The sequence below is a fragment of the Ricinus communis genome, chromosome 9 (genome assembly GCF_019578655.1).
Source record: "Ricinus communis isolate WT05 ecotype wild-type chromosome 9, ASM1957865v1, whole genome shotgun sequence".
Classification (NCBI taxonomy): Eukaryota; Viridiplantae; Streptophyta; class Magnoliopsida; order Malpighiales; family Euphorbiaceae; genus Ricinus; species Ricinus communis.
Window position 1 is genome coordinate 9,568,650 of NC_063264.1, and position 13,767 is coordinate 9,582,416.

Genomic DNA, 13,767 nt, shown 5'->3' on the forward strand with positions numbered 1-13,767 from the left:
AGGTTTTAAATATAAATAATAAGATTTTTTATTTATATGATAAATTTAATGTATTAAACACCCTAATTGATAATATCATATCGAGTCTAATGTTTTAGAATGTTTTAAATAAATTCTTTAATATTTTGAGTTTATTTCTTTTTTCAATATTATTTGTTAAATTATTTTATATTTAAAAATCAATAATAAAAATATTAATATGCAATTTTTAAGACTAAAAGTACTTTTTTAGTAAGAAAAATAACTTATTAAAGTTTGTTTGGTGCAGTTGGTTAATGTAGCTAGTGGTGGATAGCTGGTAACTGATAACTGATAGTTTGTAGCTGTAATGATAAATTAAATTGTGTGGTAAAATTATATTAATTGTTACTGTTTATGTTAAATGACTATTGAGATTATAAGTTATATTTAAATATATTTTATTTTATAATACTATGTTTAATAATACAAATTGATAAAATATAGCTTATTATAGTTACGAATATTATAATTAATCTTGTTTAACTCAGTTGTACTTATTATCAAAAGTATTTTAAAAATTACTTTAAAATTAAAGATTAGAATCTAAATTTCATTGGTAAAATTTATTTATTTTTATTTCAAATGCTATAATTATAATTGTTATAATCATTAACTATTAAATATAACTTCAAAATAATAATTATTTGTCATGAATTATAAGAAAATTTATTATATAAAATTAACTTAAAATAAGTTATTATTAATAATTTTTAATAAAAATAATATTTTTCAAATAAATAAATAAATCAAATCAGCTATCAGTTTATAAAAAAAAATTCTAAAACATAATTATAGAATCGGTAAATGATTGTTATTAAATCAGTTATCAGCACTGATGCTTGATAAAAAAGAAAGTTATCAGCATTGATTTTTAAATATTACTAAGTAGATTTAATATAACTGTCAAGTAAAAAATAACTATTAGCTGTATCAAACGGTCACTTAATATATTAATAGGATAAATATAAAAATTATACACTATCATTATAACTGTGTCAAAATATTGACACATATCAAATTTATTATTTAAAATTCAGCTTATATACAAGGTAAATCCTCTCTTAGATTATTTTTCTGAATTCTAAATCTAATTTTAGAAGCCAGCCTAACTTAGCTATCAGAATAAGTTGTCGGTACAGCCCTGGCACTACTCTCTTAGTACCTCATGCTTGTTCTTTCAGGTACCATCACCTATTCAGCAAAAGTTCATCCAAAAGATGCTAGCAATCTCTACTAATTTATTACTTTTCCAAGGTTAAATTAAATCTTTACCGAGCCTCTAGAACTGTAGTACTCATTTCATTTATTGATAATGATTCAAGCTTACTCGATGAAGAATCCACTTCAGGTATATTCCTCTCTGTGAAAAACCCAGGCTGCTTTGGTTGAGGCAATAAATTCTCACTGCCCAACATTACAACTACAGATGACATATTTGGCCTGTCTTCTGGCCGTTGTTGCACGCATAACAGACCTACATGAATGCATCTTAACACTTCAGATGCTGCGAAAGAATCTAGCATTTTGTCAACTAGATCGAGTGACCTCCCTTCTAACAACAGTTTCCATGCCTGAAATTAAGGAACTGAAGATGTTGAGTTTGTTCAGATCAGTTACTAGATTAATTTACTGCTAAGAATATTCATTTTTACATGACCAAGAAGATTATGGCTGTGATCTGGATGGAAAAACCCTCTGTTCTTCTTCCCACTTATTATTTCTAGTACTAATACACCAAAGCTGAAAACGTCTGATTTCATTGAGAAAAGTCCATCCACAGCATACTCAGGAGCCATGTAGCCACTGCCAAATGTCATTGTCAGAATTTCAAATGATACAAAGAGTAAATTGCATCTATTATAGGTGTGCACTTACTAGGTTCCTGCCACTTTATTTGTATTTGCTTCTGTTTGGTCACCGCCGAATATTCTAGCCATACCGAAGTCTGAAATCTTTGGATTCATATCCTTGTCCAGTAACACATTACTGGCTTTGAGATCTCTATGGATAATTCTTAGTCTCGAGTCTTGATGAAGATAAAGAAGTCCTCTAGCAATTCCATCAATAATGTGGATCCGCAAATCCCAGTCAAGAAATTTGCATCTCATTTCATCTAAGCAATTTCCTTGTTCGATGTTAGTAAGTTATAATTGAATTTAACATACAATAAAGATTGTAATTGGAAAAATAAATTGTGGATAAATCAGAGAGGGTCAAACCAAAGACGAAAAAGTCTAAGCTCTTGTTTGGCATGAATTCATAGATCAACATCTTTTCATCCTTTTGAATGCAATACCCTAGAAGTTTAACAAGATTTCTGTGCTGAAGTTTAGAGATCAAGATGACTTCATTTTCGAACTCTGTCAGTCCTTGTCCAGAACTTTTTGAAAGCCTTTTCACTGCTATTTCTTGCCCATCAGTCAATATACCCTGAAAACCATAACTTACAGGACTTAAGATCTTGTATATATAAAATAATAGCTCACTTAGTTGCATAAGTTTTTATATTACCTTGTATACAGGTCCAAAGCCCCCTTGCCCAAGCTTGTTGTTGTTTGAAAAGTTATCTGTGGCTTTAACAATTGCGGTAAAATCAAATATCGGTAATTCCATCTCTTCCTTCCCTGCATTGTTTTCATAATCGTTTATATGACTGCCTTTTGTTAATCCTGAGATTGAGTACATGATAATCAAATTGATCCTTTTTATCTCGGCCAATTAAGCAATCACTGGTCCATATGCAAGTAGACAATTTCGCAGAAGTCTATGGCAGTACTATCATGAATTCTAGTTTTCATTTTATAAAAATTGGAAGACTTGTTCACAGAGTTCGCTACCTTGCATTCTCTGTTCCTTCTTCCGTATGTAGACAAGACTTCCTACCACAAGCATGCCAATTAGTACTGCAGCGCCGACAGTGGTACCTATTAGCTTGTTCTTAGTCTGATCTGAAAGATAAAAGATATGTATTAGCAAACATATTCATCAAATTACAAAACATTAGTGTCCAAAACGCAGATAAATGGGGAGATTGAGATATAATACCTGGTTTTGAAGAGGACATCCTTATGTAGATCTCTTGTCCCCCTTCAGTATATTCTCTGATATCAACCAGTTCACCGAACCAAAGCAAGCAACCGCTACCTCCATTGCTTATGTTTGAATTTGCATATGCTGTGCACGAACAGTTTGTTGAGCATAATTCCTTGCATTCTGACAGACTCATGGTGGTATTATACCAAGAACCAGAAGTGTCTGGTAACTTCAGTCTTATATAAGTCTGAAAGACGTCTCCCTTTTCGCAATGCAGCGGTGTTTTCCGAACACACCCATCACTCCAATTTTTAGGAGATCTGAATACAAATCCTTCCAAGCAAACACAATTTGGAGAGTTATCGTTGATATTACATTTCATATACGCACCACAGACATCATACTTATCACACTGATCTAAAGGTGCAAAATATATATTTCTCCAACCAACTGTTCGATCTACGCGTGCAAAACGCTGCACAAATCCTGATCTATTCACAAATAGCCTTGTCATCAGCTTGGAATAACCATGGACTTCATACCCATAATACACCCCATTCTTGGTCAATTCGAATTCCAACTTCAGAAAATCTTGTGGCACTTGAGGAGTCCCTGTAAAATAAAGGCCATTCCATGACCCGAGTCTATAATACTTAGAAGTTCCATTCCTAAGAACAAGCTGAGGAAACCCATCAGGATCTATCCACAGCGAAAATTGGCCTTTTCCAGGATTGTCTGCACTCTTCCAGGATGTGATGAACCAGTCCTGACCAGTTAGAAAATTCCTTCCAATCTTCATTCCAGGGAGAAACGTGTCACAAGGAGAATCAAAACTCTGCCATAGAAAATTATCTGAGCTGCTATCATTTCCATCTTTCACAACTAAATTTCCCGAGTCTAAAAGCTGCACAAGTGGATTCTGAGAATTCTTTGCTTTCTTGGATGACCAAATTGTGTTATTTTTTCCGTCAAGCAAGATCAAAATTCCTTCCTTGGTGAAACTCAAAACCCCTGAGGATTCAGTAAGTGGAGTTTCTCTATTCGCAACCCAAACAACTGCATAAGCTGATACTTCCTTATACCATATTCCTAAATAACGATTCTCTGAATTATTTGGGTTGAAAAAACCCAGTTCAAATCCTCCATCAGCGGAAACAAGAGTCTCACCATCTTTAACAGACTGGCTAGGATTGACGGTGTTTAGTCCTGAAACAGAAGTATGAGACAAGAAAAGCAAAAATAAGTACACCCAAACCATGTTAATGGAAGCAAACAAGTTTTCATAAGCTTGTTATGATCCTTACGATCTCCATAAATAATGGACGATAATGCAAGTAGTAAGCTAAAGGCTTGTACAGATGGCTGGGGAGTTGAAAATTTAAGGTTAGAATTGAATGTTCATAAACATGGACAGTTAGCTGTCTTCTTATTGTCCTTACCACCTAAATCCAAAGTCACTAGGAAGTCAAAATCTTAATAAGAAAATCTTCAGCTTTCTTTTTTCTTGGGTGAATTCCTCCATGTCATGGTAACCAATGTCTTGTGTGCATATCACAGCCTCGCCAAGCCAATCTTAGTGACGAACCCACTAATTCAATTCTAATAGGCACTGAATTTTCATTTACCAATTTCCATAATCAGATATTTTCACCTGATTTCAGTTAGAATCTCAATGAAAAACTCATATAATATTTGATACAAGGCTGATTTCTATATAAGAAGTAGAAATATTCATTTCCATTTGATTCTTGATATACATTTTGTATTCGTTTCTAATGATTATAACAAGAAAAAAAACGTTATTTCAGATTTTCTATCAAAATCTTAGGAAAATTCAAATTTAGTGACTTTAATTGTTACAAATTGAAATTTTATAACAATGACAAGAAATTTTGTTCACAATGATTACTAATTTATTCTCCCAAAAACCTATTAAAATATGAACACGGGCCAGAAAGAGAGGAGAGTAAAATGAGGAATGAAGATTCGCATAAAATGGAGATGTAGTAAAAACAAACACCAAGGCTCTTAAACTTTGAGAGAGGTCCTTTTAACTTTTCTTTTGATTATTTTAATTTAAAATTTATCCTTTTTAATTTAATTTAGCTTTCTTTTAAAGAAAAAGAATTACACTTTTTTCAGAGAGCAAATTCGATAAAAATAAATAAAAATTATTTTTTAATATTTAATAATATTTAAATAATTATTAATAATATCATTAAGCAATTATAAATTATAAATAAATATTAAATATTTTTTATTTTTCACTCTAAAAGAGGAGTGGCTCTCACTTTTATCTAGAATAAATTGAAATAAAATATTTAAATTTTAAATTAAAATAACTCGAGAAATTTTAAAATTGTCTATTTAACCCGCCCACAAAATTGAATACACTATTTAAACCTTATTTAAAAATATATATGTCCTCTGAAAAACATAGCCCGCAAAATAGCTTCTTGTCCTGTTGCCAGACATTAATGTATACAAAATTAGTTGTTTCAGTGTCCTTCATGTGCAAGTACGACGTTAGGTCCCTGGAAGTGGACCAGCATTTAGAAGACTAGTTCAACCCTGACCCCTTGTTACATCACAAGCCAGGGTCAAATCTAGGTGCTGGCCAATAAGACTGCCTAGAATCCAAAATTGTATCTAATTTGAATGATAATTAGTAGTTAATAGTTAATAAATTAAATTATTTAATAAAATTTTATTAATTGTTATTATTAATATATTAAATAATTATTATAGAAATTTTTTTAAAATAGATTCTATTTCATAATACTAATTTTGATAGATTATAAATTAGTAAAAGTATATTATCATAATTAAAAATTCTATAATTAGTTTTATTTAATGAACTTATCGTTAAATATATTTATAAAAAGTATTTTAAAAGTAGGATTAGAATTTAAATTCTATTACTAAAACATATTATTATTTAAATAATTATAATTTTTAATATTTAATTTTAATTTTAAAAATAATTATTATTTATTAAAAATAATAAAAAATAATTGTATGAGACTAATTTAGAATACATTATTATTAATTATTTTTAATAAATATATTATTTAAAATAAATAAAAATAATTAAATTAGTTATCAACGTATAAAAAAATCTAAAACATAATTAATAGAACGGATGTTTGAATTAGAGATTTTGTCTAGTTAGTAGCTGTGATATTTAATTTTTTTAAAAAAAATAAATAAAATAATATATAATAATAAAATAATATTAAAAAAAAATTCTTTTTCTTTCTTCCTTTTCCCTCCTCTCTCTCTCTCTCTCTCTCTCTCTCTTTCTTTCCTCTCCTCCTCTTTCTTTTCCTCCCTCCCTCTTCCTCTCTTCCTCCCCCTTTTTTTCTTCTTCCCGCCGGCTGCCCCATCTTCCCCGCCGCCGCCAGCCTTCTCCTCCCTCTCGCTGCTGCAGCACCGTCTTCCTCTCCTCCTTTCCACTCCGCGCGACGTCGACCGAAGGAAAGGACTGCCGTCGTCTGTTCGGCTCCTTGCCGGCGTCCGTTTGGTGATCTAACGCCGGAAACGGACTCCCCACCACCCGAAAACCCCGGAAACGACTCTCTCCTGCCGGAAAATCCCCGCCGGCAGCCTCGGGAAGCGTCACCGGTGCAGCCTCTTTCCGGACCCGATCCGGCGCCTTCCGGCCGAAATTCTTGTACTTCCGGAGTTCCCGCAACTCGAGCTTCGCGTAGGCGCTTCCTAATTCAAATTCCGACACCGTTGGCAGGACCGGCTTCTGGACCTCGATATTTCGGGATTGGTATAATTTTATTTAGACTCTTCTAATGTTAGAAAATTGTTGTGGCTATTAATTGTTTGTGATGGTTAGTTTAAAAATAAATTGAATTTAATTAATTGTGTCGTGTGTGTGGTGGCAAAATCAGAAAAACAATAATGCAGTTTTTCTGGGCCGATTTCTGTTATTAAATTCCAACATATTTGATGTGTCTTTGGTAGGTTTTGAACCCGTTTTATGGGGGGTCTGTAAATTAGGGGAAGTTTTGCCGAATTTTCGACAGTTCTCGAGTCAATTAATTTTAGGCAATCTACTATAGGAGTCTAGGTTTAGGAAAAATTTAAGAATGTCTATTAATTGAATATTTTCTGTGACTAGATAATCTAGTCTTACCGCCAGCTCTACTGAGGTATAGGAGCGGACTGCGGAACGCGTTAGAACTGTGAGTTAAAGTCACATAATCTCTGCACTATTGTCAAGTCTAAATTTAATATGCTACTTTAGAAATTATGTTTAATATGATTATTAGTATCGCAATATAATTAATTTCATTTAATTATTAATTAATTTCATTTAATTATTGATTATCAGTAGAACATGCCACCTAATGGGTTACATCAGGACCGCGTGCGCATCGGTAATGATTAAAGACAGATAACAAGGTTATTATGGATATTTACCCTGGTCGAGTATAACTCTCTAGACTGTAAAAATTGACTGCCGGAGAAAGGTCTATGGTTGAGCAATGCTCTCTGGGCTCCGGCTTAGTTGAGTCAAGTGTTCAAGCTGGATGTAAGGACCCTAGTCGAGCAATGCTCTCTAGGCTCCGGCTTAATTGGGAATAAAGTGTTCAGGCTGGATGTAAGGACCCTAGTCGAGCTTCGCTTTCTGGGCGCCAGACCTATTGGAATTAAGAGAGCCTAAAGGCTGCTAGTAATTGGGGTTAGGGTTCTACTGAGCCACTCGTCCCATAAATATAAAAATATATTTTATTTTTAAGATTATAATAATGATTATAGTATTACTTGTATTTGATGTAATGGTATGTTACACTAATTGTAATAATTATTATTTTCTGAGAAGACTGATATAGTCACAAGATTATTTGATTTTAACTCACTTCCGAGACTGATATTCTCAATTTTGTTTTTCAAGTAATAGTTAGAGTTCTTCGCCATCCTGCATTGTGACAGTCCGTCTTCTCCTCCTTCGGACTTTTTGTAAATAACTTGTACTTTCATATTTTTGTTATTATATACTCTAGACCTTTTGCAATAGAGTACTTTCAAATTGTTATGACTTTTCTGGTCTATGATGAATGTGGGATGTCTTAAGATCAGAGAGATTTAATTATGGCATATCAGGTATGAATTATGGTATTTTATTAACTTTTATTTGAATTGTTGATCGGTAAGGCTTACTACGGGATTCAGTGGCCTTAAGCCTATCCATTCTCTAAGTGCCGGTCACAGGCCCACAGATCGACTCGTGACAATAGTTATCTTTTATTCAATAATTAGATTAAATCTAATCTATAAGATTTAAAATTCAGCCGCTAATAACTAATTTAATTTAAACCGATTCTATCAACTTTATTTGACAGTTTTTTCTTATCTGATGATAACTGATTTGATTATTTTATTTATTTGAACAATATTATTATTATTAAGAATTATTAACAATATTTTATTTTAAGTCAATCTCGTATAATTAATTTTTTAAAATTTTTAATAAATAATTATTATTTTAAAAATAATTATGATATTTATAATTATAACATTTGATACCTGAAAATTTTTTAAATTAATAGAATTTAACTTTCAATCTCCACTTTTAAAATAACATTTTATAAATATTTAATAATAAATATAATTAAACTAAATGAAATTAGTGGTAGGTGTATATTTCAATTTGAGTATGGTTTTAAGTTTGAGTCTTCCTTCTTTCATTTGTAATTAAAGAAATAAAATTAATTATAGCATTCCTAATCATTATAAAATATTATTAAAAATAAAATGTGATCATTTCCTACCTTAAAATTTCACAAGCAAATTCATATCACTCACTATTTCTCTCAAAATTCTGTCTCACTTTATTTATTTCTTTCGTTTTCTTTTTCTCTTTTTTCGTTCTGTCTTCTTTCATTTTATTTTTCTCTACTTCTTTCAGTTATTTTTCTTTCATTTCTTTGTTTCTTTCTTATTTTTACAATAGTTGGTGAGTATTTTTCTATATTTTTATTTTTTGATCGGTGTAGAAATCTTTTTACATCTTTTTGTGTCGAAAGTGAAGAATTTTTTTATTTTTGACTATAAAAAATAATAATTGTATGTATATTTGTTTTTACCTTATATTACGATTTTTATAACTGTTTATATTCTTTTTTGACTTTTTAGTATATTAATATACTCATATCTTTTAATTTTGTAGGTATTATTGGATTTATATAAAAAAATTATCATACAAGGTAAGAAGTTGTATTTGTAATTTTTAGATTAAATTTATAGTTGTTGTTATGTTTATTCTTTTATTAGAAAATATATCTTTGACTATGTTAAAGTAGTTTTATGATAAAGTATGCAAATTTTTAAATTAGCAAAATATATCTCTTTTTAGGATTGGCTAAAATGATCTTTAATTATAATATGCAATTTATGTAGAGTAAAGAAATGATAAAAATAAATATCTAAGTTTCTGTAATTAGAAAAAAATAATGATTGTATATTTGATATATTAATGTTGGTATTGGATGAGTAGTTTAATTTATGTTAAAAAAATTAGTGTTTATTTTTTACAATTAATTAATAATAAGTTTAAATTTTCTTTAATAATTTATTTATTTATTTAATTATGTTTTATGTTATTAATTATATTTATATTATTGATACGAAAAATTATGGTAGGGCTTACCCGAGTTCCTGTGGTTATACGTACTATTGAACAACAAAGAAAAGTGCAAGAATTATTAAGCATGTTAGAAAATATTAAAATTAATCCTGAGAATAATAATAATGACTTGACTCATTTGATAAATCATATTATAAAATTTAATAATTGTATACAAGAAATTGTTTGGAAATGAGATTTAAGGACAAATAGTGAAAAATATAAAGTCCTTAGAGCATGTTTATGTTATCCAAAAGAACATGGTATCCTTAATTGTCTATGGAACAACTATGAAGTTAAAGGAATTTATAAAAGACATATTAAAGAATTTATTAAAGAATATGTGAATTGGGTAGTAAGGAAGAAATCTAGTTATTCTATTGGCAAGCGAAATATATCACGATAATTATGAGTTGCCTAAGAAAGATAAAGATAGATTAGAAAAATCAATTCTTGTCCATAGAATGGATATATAATTATCATCATGTTTATATTAATAAAGTATTTTATGTTTGAAAATATTTATATTTAAAGCATTGATAGGCATCATATTATACATACTTACATGCCCAATTATTTACATTCTTGTGCATAATTATCTCGTTTTATGCTAGAATCACTTGTCATCTGGTTCCTTTCACGTTTCAAGTCATTGTCAAAGGACATTATCGACAATCGAGGAAAATACGCGCAATTACGGATCAGAATCCATCAAATTGAGCAAGGACTTGCATTTCGAGGTTGAGCATGGCCTGGACTCCGGCCGTGTCGAATTGTCAAGTAGCTGCCCTCCAGAAGTGCCATTTTGGCACGGTTTCCGTAGCCACCACGACCTCCACCGCAGCCCATGGTGGCTTAGCACCGGCTAAGGACTGCCTAGAAGAGGTCAACAGAACTGAATGCGTAGGTTCAGCATGGCCTGGACTCGGCTCGTGCTGAAGGGACTATATAGGCAAAAACGATTTGGTGAATTAGGGTTCGATTTTCTGACTTGATTTCCATTATACGAACTCAATTCATTTGTTTCTAGACCTTAATTGTCGACTTTGGGAGATCAATTTCATCAATTGAAGGAAGGATTACACTTGTTTCAACATCAATTTGAAGATCAAGGCAAGATTTGGGAGCATTCAAGAAGCAAATTAGGGTTTGCTATTCTGAATTGGAAAATTAGGGTTTCCCATTCAACTTATTGGAGAAGGGTGTACATGCCTTTAATTTACTTTTCTGATTTTATTCCTTATTTTGTGATGCTTATTAGTATGAGTAGCTAAATTGTTGAACCTAATTGGGGTTCTTATGTTGTTGGATTGATCTTAATTTTATAAGATTATGATTCTCAATTCTTGATTCTTCTTGCTTTTATTATTAATGAGAAGTCACTTTATTCATGAGACGTTGTGAATTGTAGAATTTAGATTGCTTTATTTAATTGAGAGATTCGTTTAGTAATCGGAAAATTGAATAGCAAGAACTGGTTAATAATCACTTAGAGATAAAGGTAATTGACTAGCCGGATTAAGAATTAACAAAGTTTAATAGAGGCGGGTTAAACCTTAATGCTAATCGAATAATCGATCATTAGGAAGAGATTCCAACTTTAGATTATTAGGTTTAGAAATTCGGTTATCTCGAGAGGGAGACCGAATTCAGTTAAGACTTCGTCCACAGGTAATTGCAATTGATAATCAATTTAATCTCTATCTTCACAAAAATCCAATTAATTTAGGTCCTCTAGGGTTTGCCTTTCCTTCAAGAGTTTTTCTAAATCTTTTCAGATAATTTGACATTTAATTACTTGTTTGTTCATAATTAATCAAAGAATAACACTTCATTGATCTCTTTAGGTTAGATAACATAAGACGCTACAGTAGGTCTAGGTTCACCATTTTCCGAGAATACAACCTTAATACTCACCATTTGTGCTAGTCTGTATCAATAGGTTCACTGCCTTAGATTGTAGCTACGTAAACAGCTTATCAAGCATATTTGAAAGCGTAGTTATATTCATAAAAACTTACATGATAGAAACGATGCCTATTATACCGTTGTTGCTTATTTATTAGGGTGGTGATATTATTTATACTCCAATTGGTTCATATTTTGTTAATAGATATTCAAAAATAGTGACGCTTAATAAGAATTAAATTTTCTCGTATTGCTATACAACATAAAAAAAATATTTTACAACTCAATCGCAATGTAAAAATTACTATAAATTTATTTAAAGCACCATCTTTTAACTATGGTGGTAATTTGATATTTATAACATGTCAAATTTGTAGGAAAGATGACATTACAATTATCCATCACACTGCTAATCAATTTCCAGGATTACAATTTGTGGAGTTATTTGTCCAATATAACGATAGTAGATCTATAGTACAAGTAGTGCAATCAGCTGAACCTCCATGCCGTAATTTTAGTGAAATGGGTAGTTGTAGTGAGAGTATAACTAATAATGGGAATGATAATGAGGATAAAAACGTAGATGAGGATTCAAATGATGATCAAATTACTGAGATTGAATGTAACATGAATAATAAGGAGGACGAGGATGATAGTAGTTATGAAAATGAAACAGCAGATGAGGACGATGAAGAAAACTATTATAATGAGGATAAAGAAGATGATGACAATACGGCAATAACATTGTATGACCATATTAGTACAAGTTCACAAAGCTTATAAAGTATGAGTGAACAAATGTATTAGAACTAGTTTAAAAGTGTCAAAATAGAAAGAGGACTCTCCCTCGCAATGGATCAGATGTAGATGGTGTACTATGGGATCTATCATCTGAATTTCACACTGGCATGTTCTTTGAATCAAAGGATGCGAAAGAAAGAGAGACCAAAAATAAAAAGGATTGAGAATAAAATAGATTGAGAAAATATAGAAGATGCAAGAACCAATTTTTGTAGCAAATGTGGTCAAACTGGGCATAATGCTAGGACATGTCATACATTTTAATTTATTTACTAGTTTTTTGAGTATTGCAATATTATTTTATATATCTTACCTTGTATTGGTACACTAATTTTATATTTGTATCACTGGATATTTAAGCCACATTATTATCTCAATCAATTACCAGGTTATATTTCTATACTAAAACGAAAGAAAGGCGAAGGAACTAGCACCAATAAACAAGAGTTTTATACTGTGGTTGTGGTTAATAAATATATAGATCCTAGTGGCAATATTTGGTATGGAAAGAAAAGATCATTTGTAAATTAACCAACTCATGCAACATTGATCCAGAGTTATGCAAATCATATTTTTGTAGGTCGTCATACAACTAACTTGAAAGAGCTTGGAAATATGGTTGTTAGTAAATAATTAAAATGGAGCAGACTTTAGGAAATAAGGTGTGAGCTAGAGGCATATTTTAGATATCATGATCTACCAATACCACGAGCTATTTCAGCAACATTACCTAGACATACTTCAAAAGAAGTTGGAGTTATTATGGAACAAGTAAGGATGGAGATTAACATAATGAATCATCGATTAGAACAATACCACAAGAAGCATGATCCATTCAGGATGGAACATCCAAATACTATTCCAATACCTTTAGATGAAGATGGTATTTTAAATTATAGTGATAGTGATGACAATAACTTTGTCAAATATATTCCTTCATGTTTATCTAAAGGTTATTAAAGGATGTTTTATTTAATATTTTAACCTATTAATAATTTTATAGTAGGTACCATGACCAATATGTACACTCCTGGTAACATATTCAGAACAACCTACATCATTGGGCACTAGATGATTTTTTTATATCCAATGAATCCGAAAAAGCATAATAATGAGGAGATACATAGTCAACTAATGAACAAGTAGGAATTTAGGTTACGTCAATTGTAAATTCTACATGAAAAAGCATTAAAACTTCAAATAAGAGTACTGTGTGCGATTGTTATTAATATAAGTCGATCTACTATCTTTGAACTCCGCACTATTTTATATAACATTAGGGAAGAGAATAATCGAATCAAAATTCATCTTAACATAGAGTATTTCTGTCAGCAAGTAAATGAGGCCATTGAAGATAGGGATCA

General features: G+C 30.8%; 1 protein-coding gene and 1 long non-coding RNA gene across 4 annotated transcripts in view; one reads left to right on the forward strand and one right to left on the reverse strand.

Annotated features, from left to right (window-relative positions):
• Positions 1-1,005: 1,005 nt before the first annotated feature.
• LOC107262034 (G-type lectin S-receptor-like serine/threonine-protein kinase At4g27290) overlaps positions 1,006-13,767 on the reverse strand; it is a 42,941-nt gene continuing 30,179 nt past the window's right edge. The window contains exons 1-7 of one of the 2 annotated variants that reach the window (XM_015725194.3): positions 3,067-4,405; positions 2,859-2,969; positions 2,533-2,645; positions 2,241-2,451; positions 1,897-2,134; positions 1,674-1,824; positions 1,006-1,592 (exon numbers count right to left, since the gene is read on the reverse strand). In XM_015725194.3, the coding sequence (XP_015580680.2) occupies positions 1,290-1,592; positions 1,674-1,824; positions 1,897-2,134; positions 2,241-2,451; positions 2,533-2,645; positions 2,859-2,969; positions 3,067-4,312 (2,373 nt within the window). In that variant the 5' untranslated portion in view covers positions 4,313-4,405 and the 3' untranslated portion in view covers positions 1,006-1,289. Of the gene's footprint in view, positions 1,593-1,673; positions 1,825-1,896; positions 2,135-2,240; positions 2,452-2,532; positions 2,646-2,858; positions 2,970-3,066; positions 4,406-13,767 lie in introns of those variants that run through there. The other variant, XM_048379037.1, reaches the window with a different exon arrangement.
• On the forward strand, positions 6,326-8,109 carry LOC125371087. 2 transcript variants are annotated; one of them, XR_007217297.1, is made up of 3 exons: positions 6,326-6,832; positions 7,187-7,250; positions 7,964-8,109. It is a non-coding gene; the product is annotated as an uncharacterized LOC125371087 (long non-coding RNA). The 2 variants fall into 2 exon arrangements; XR_007217296.1 differs by having other exon boundaries at positions 7,970-8,109.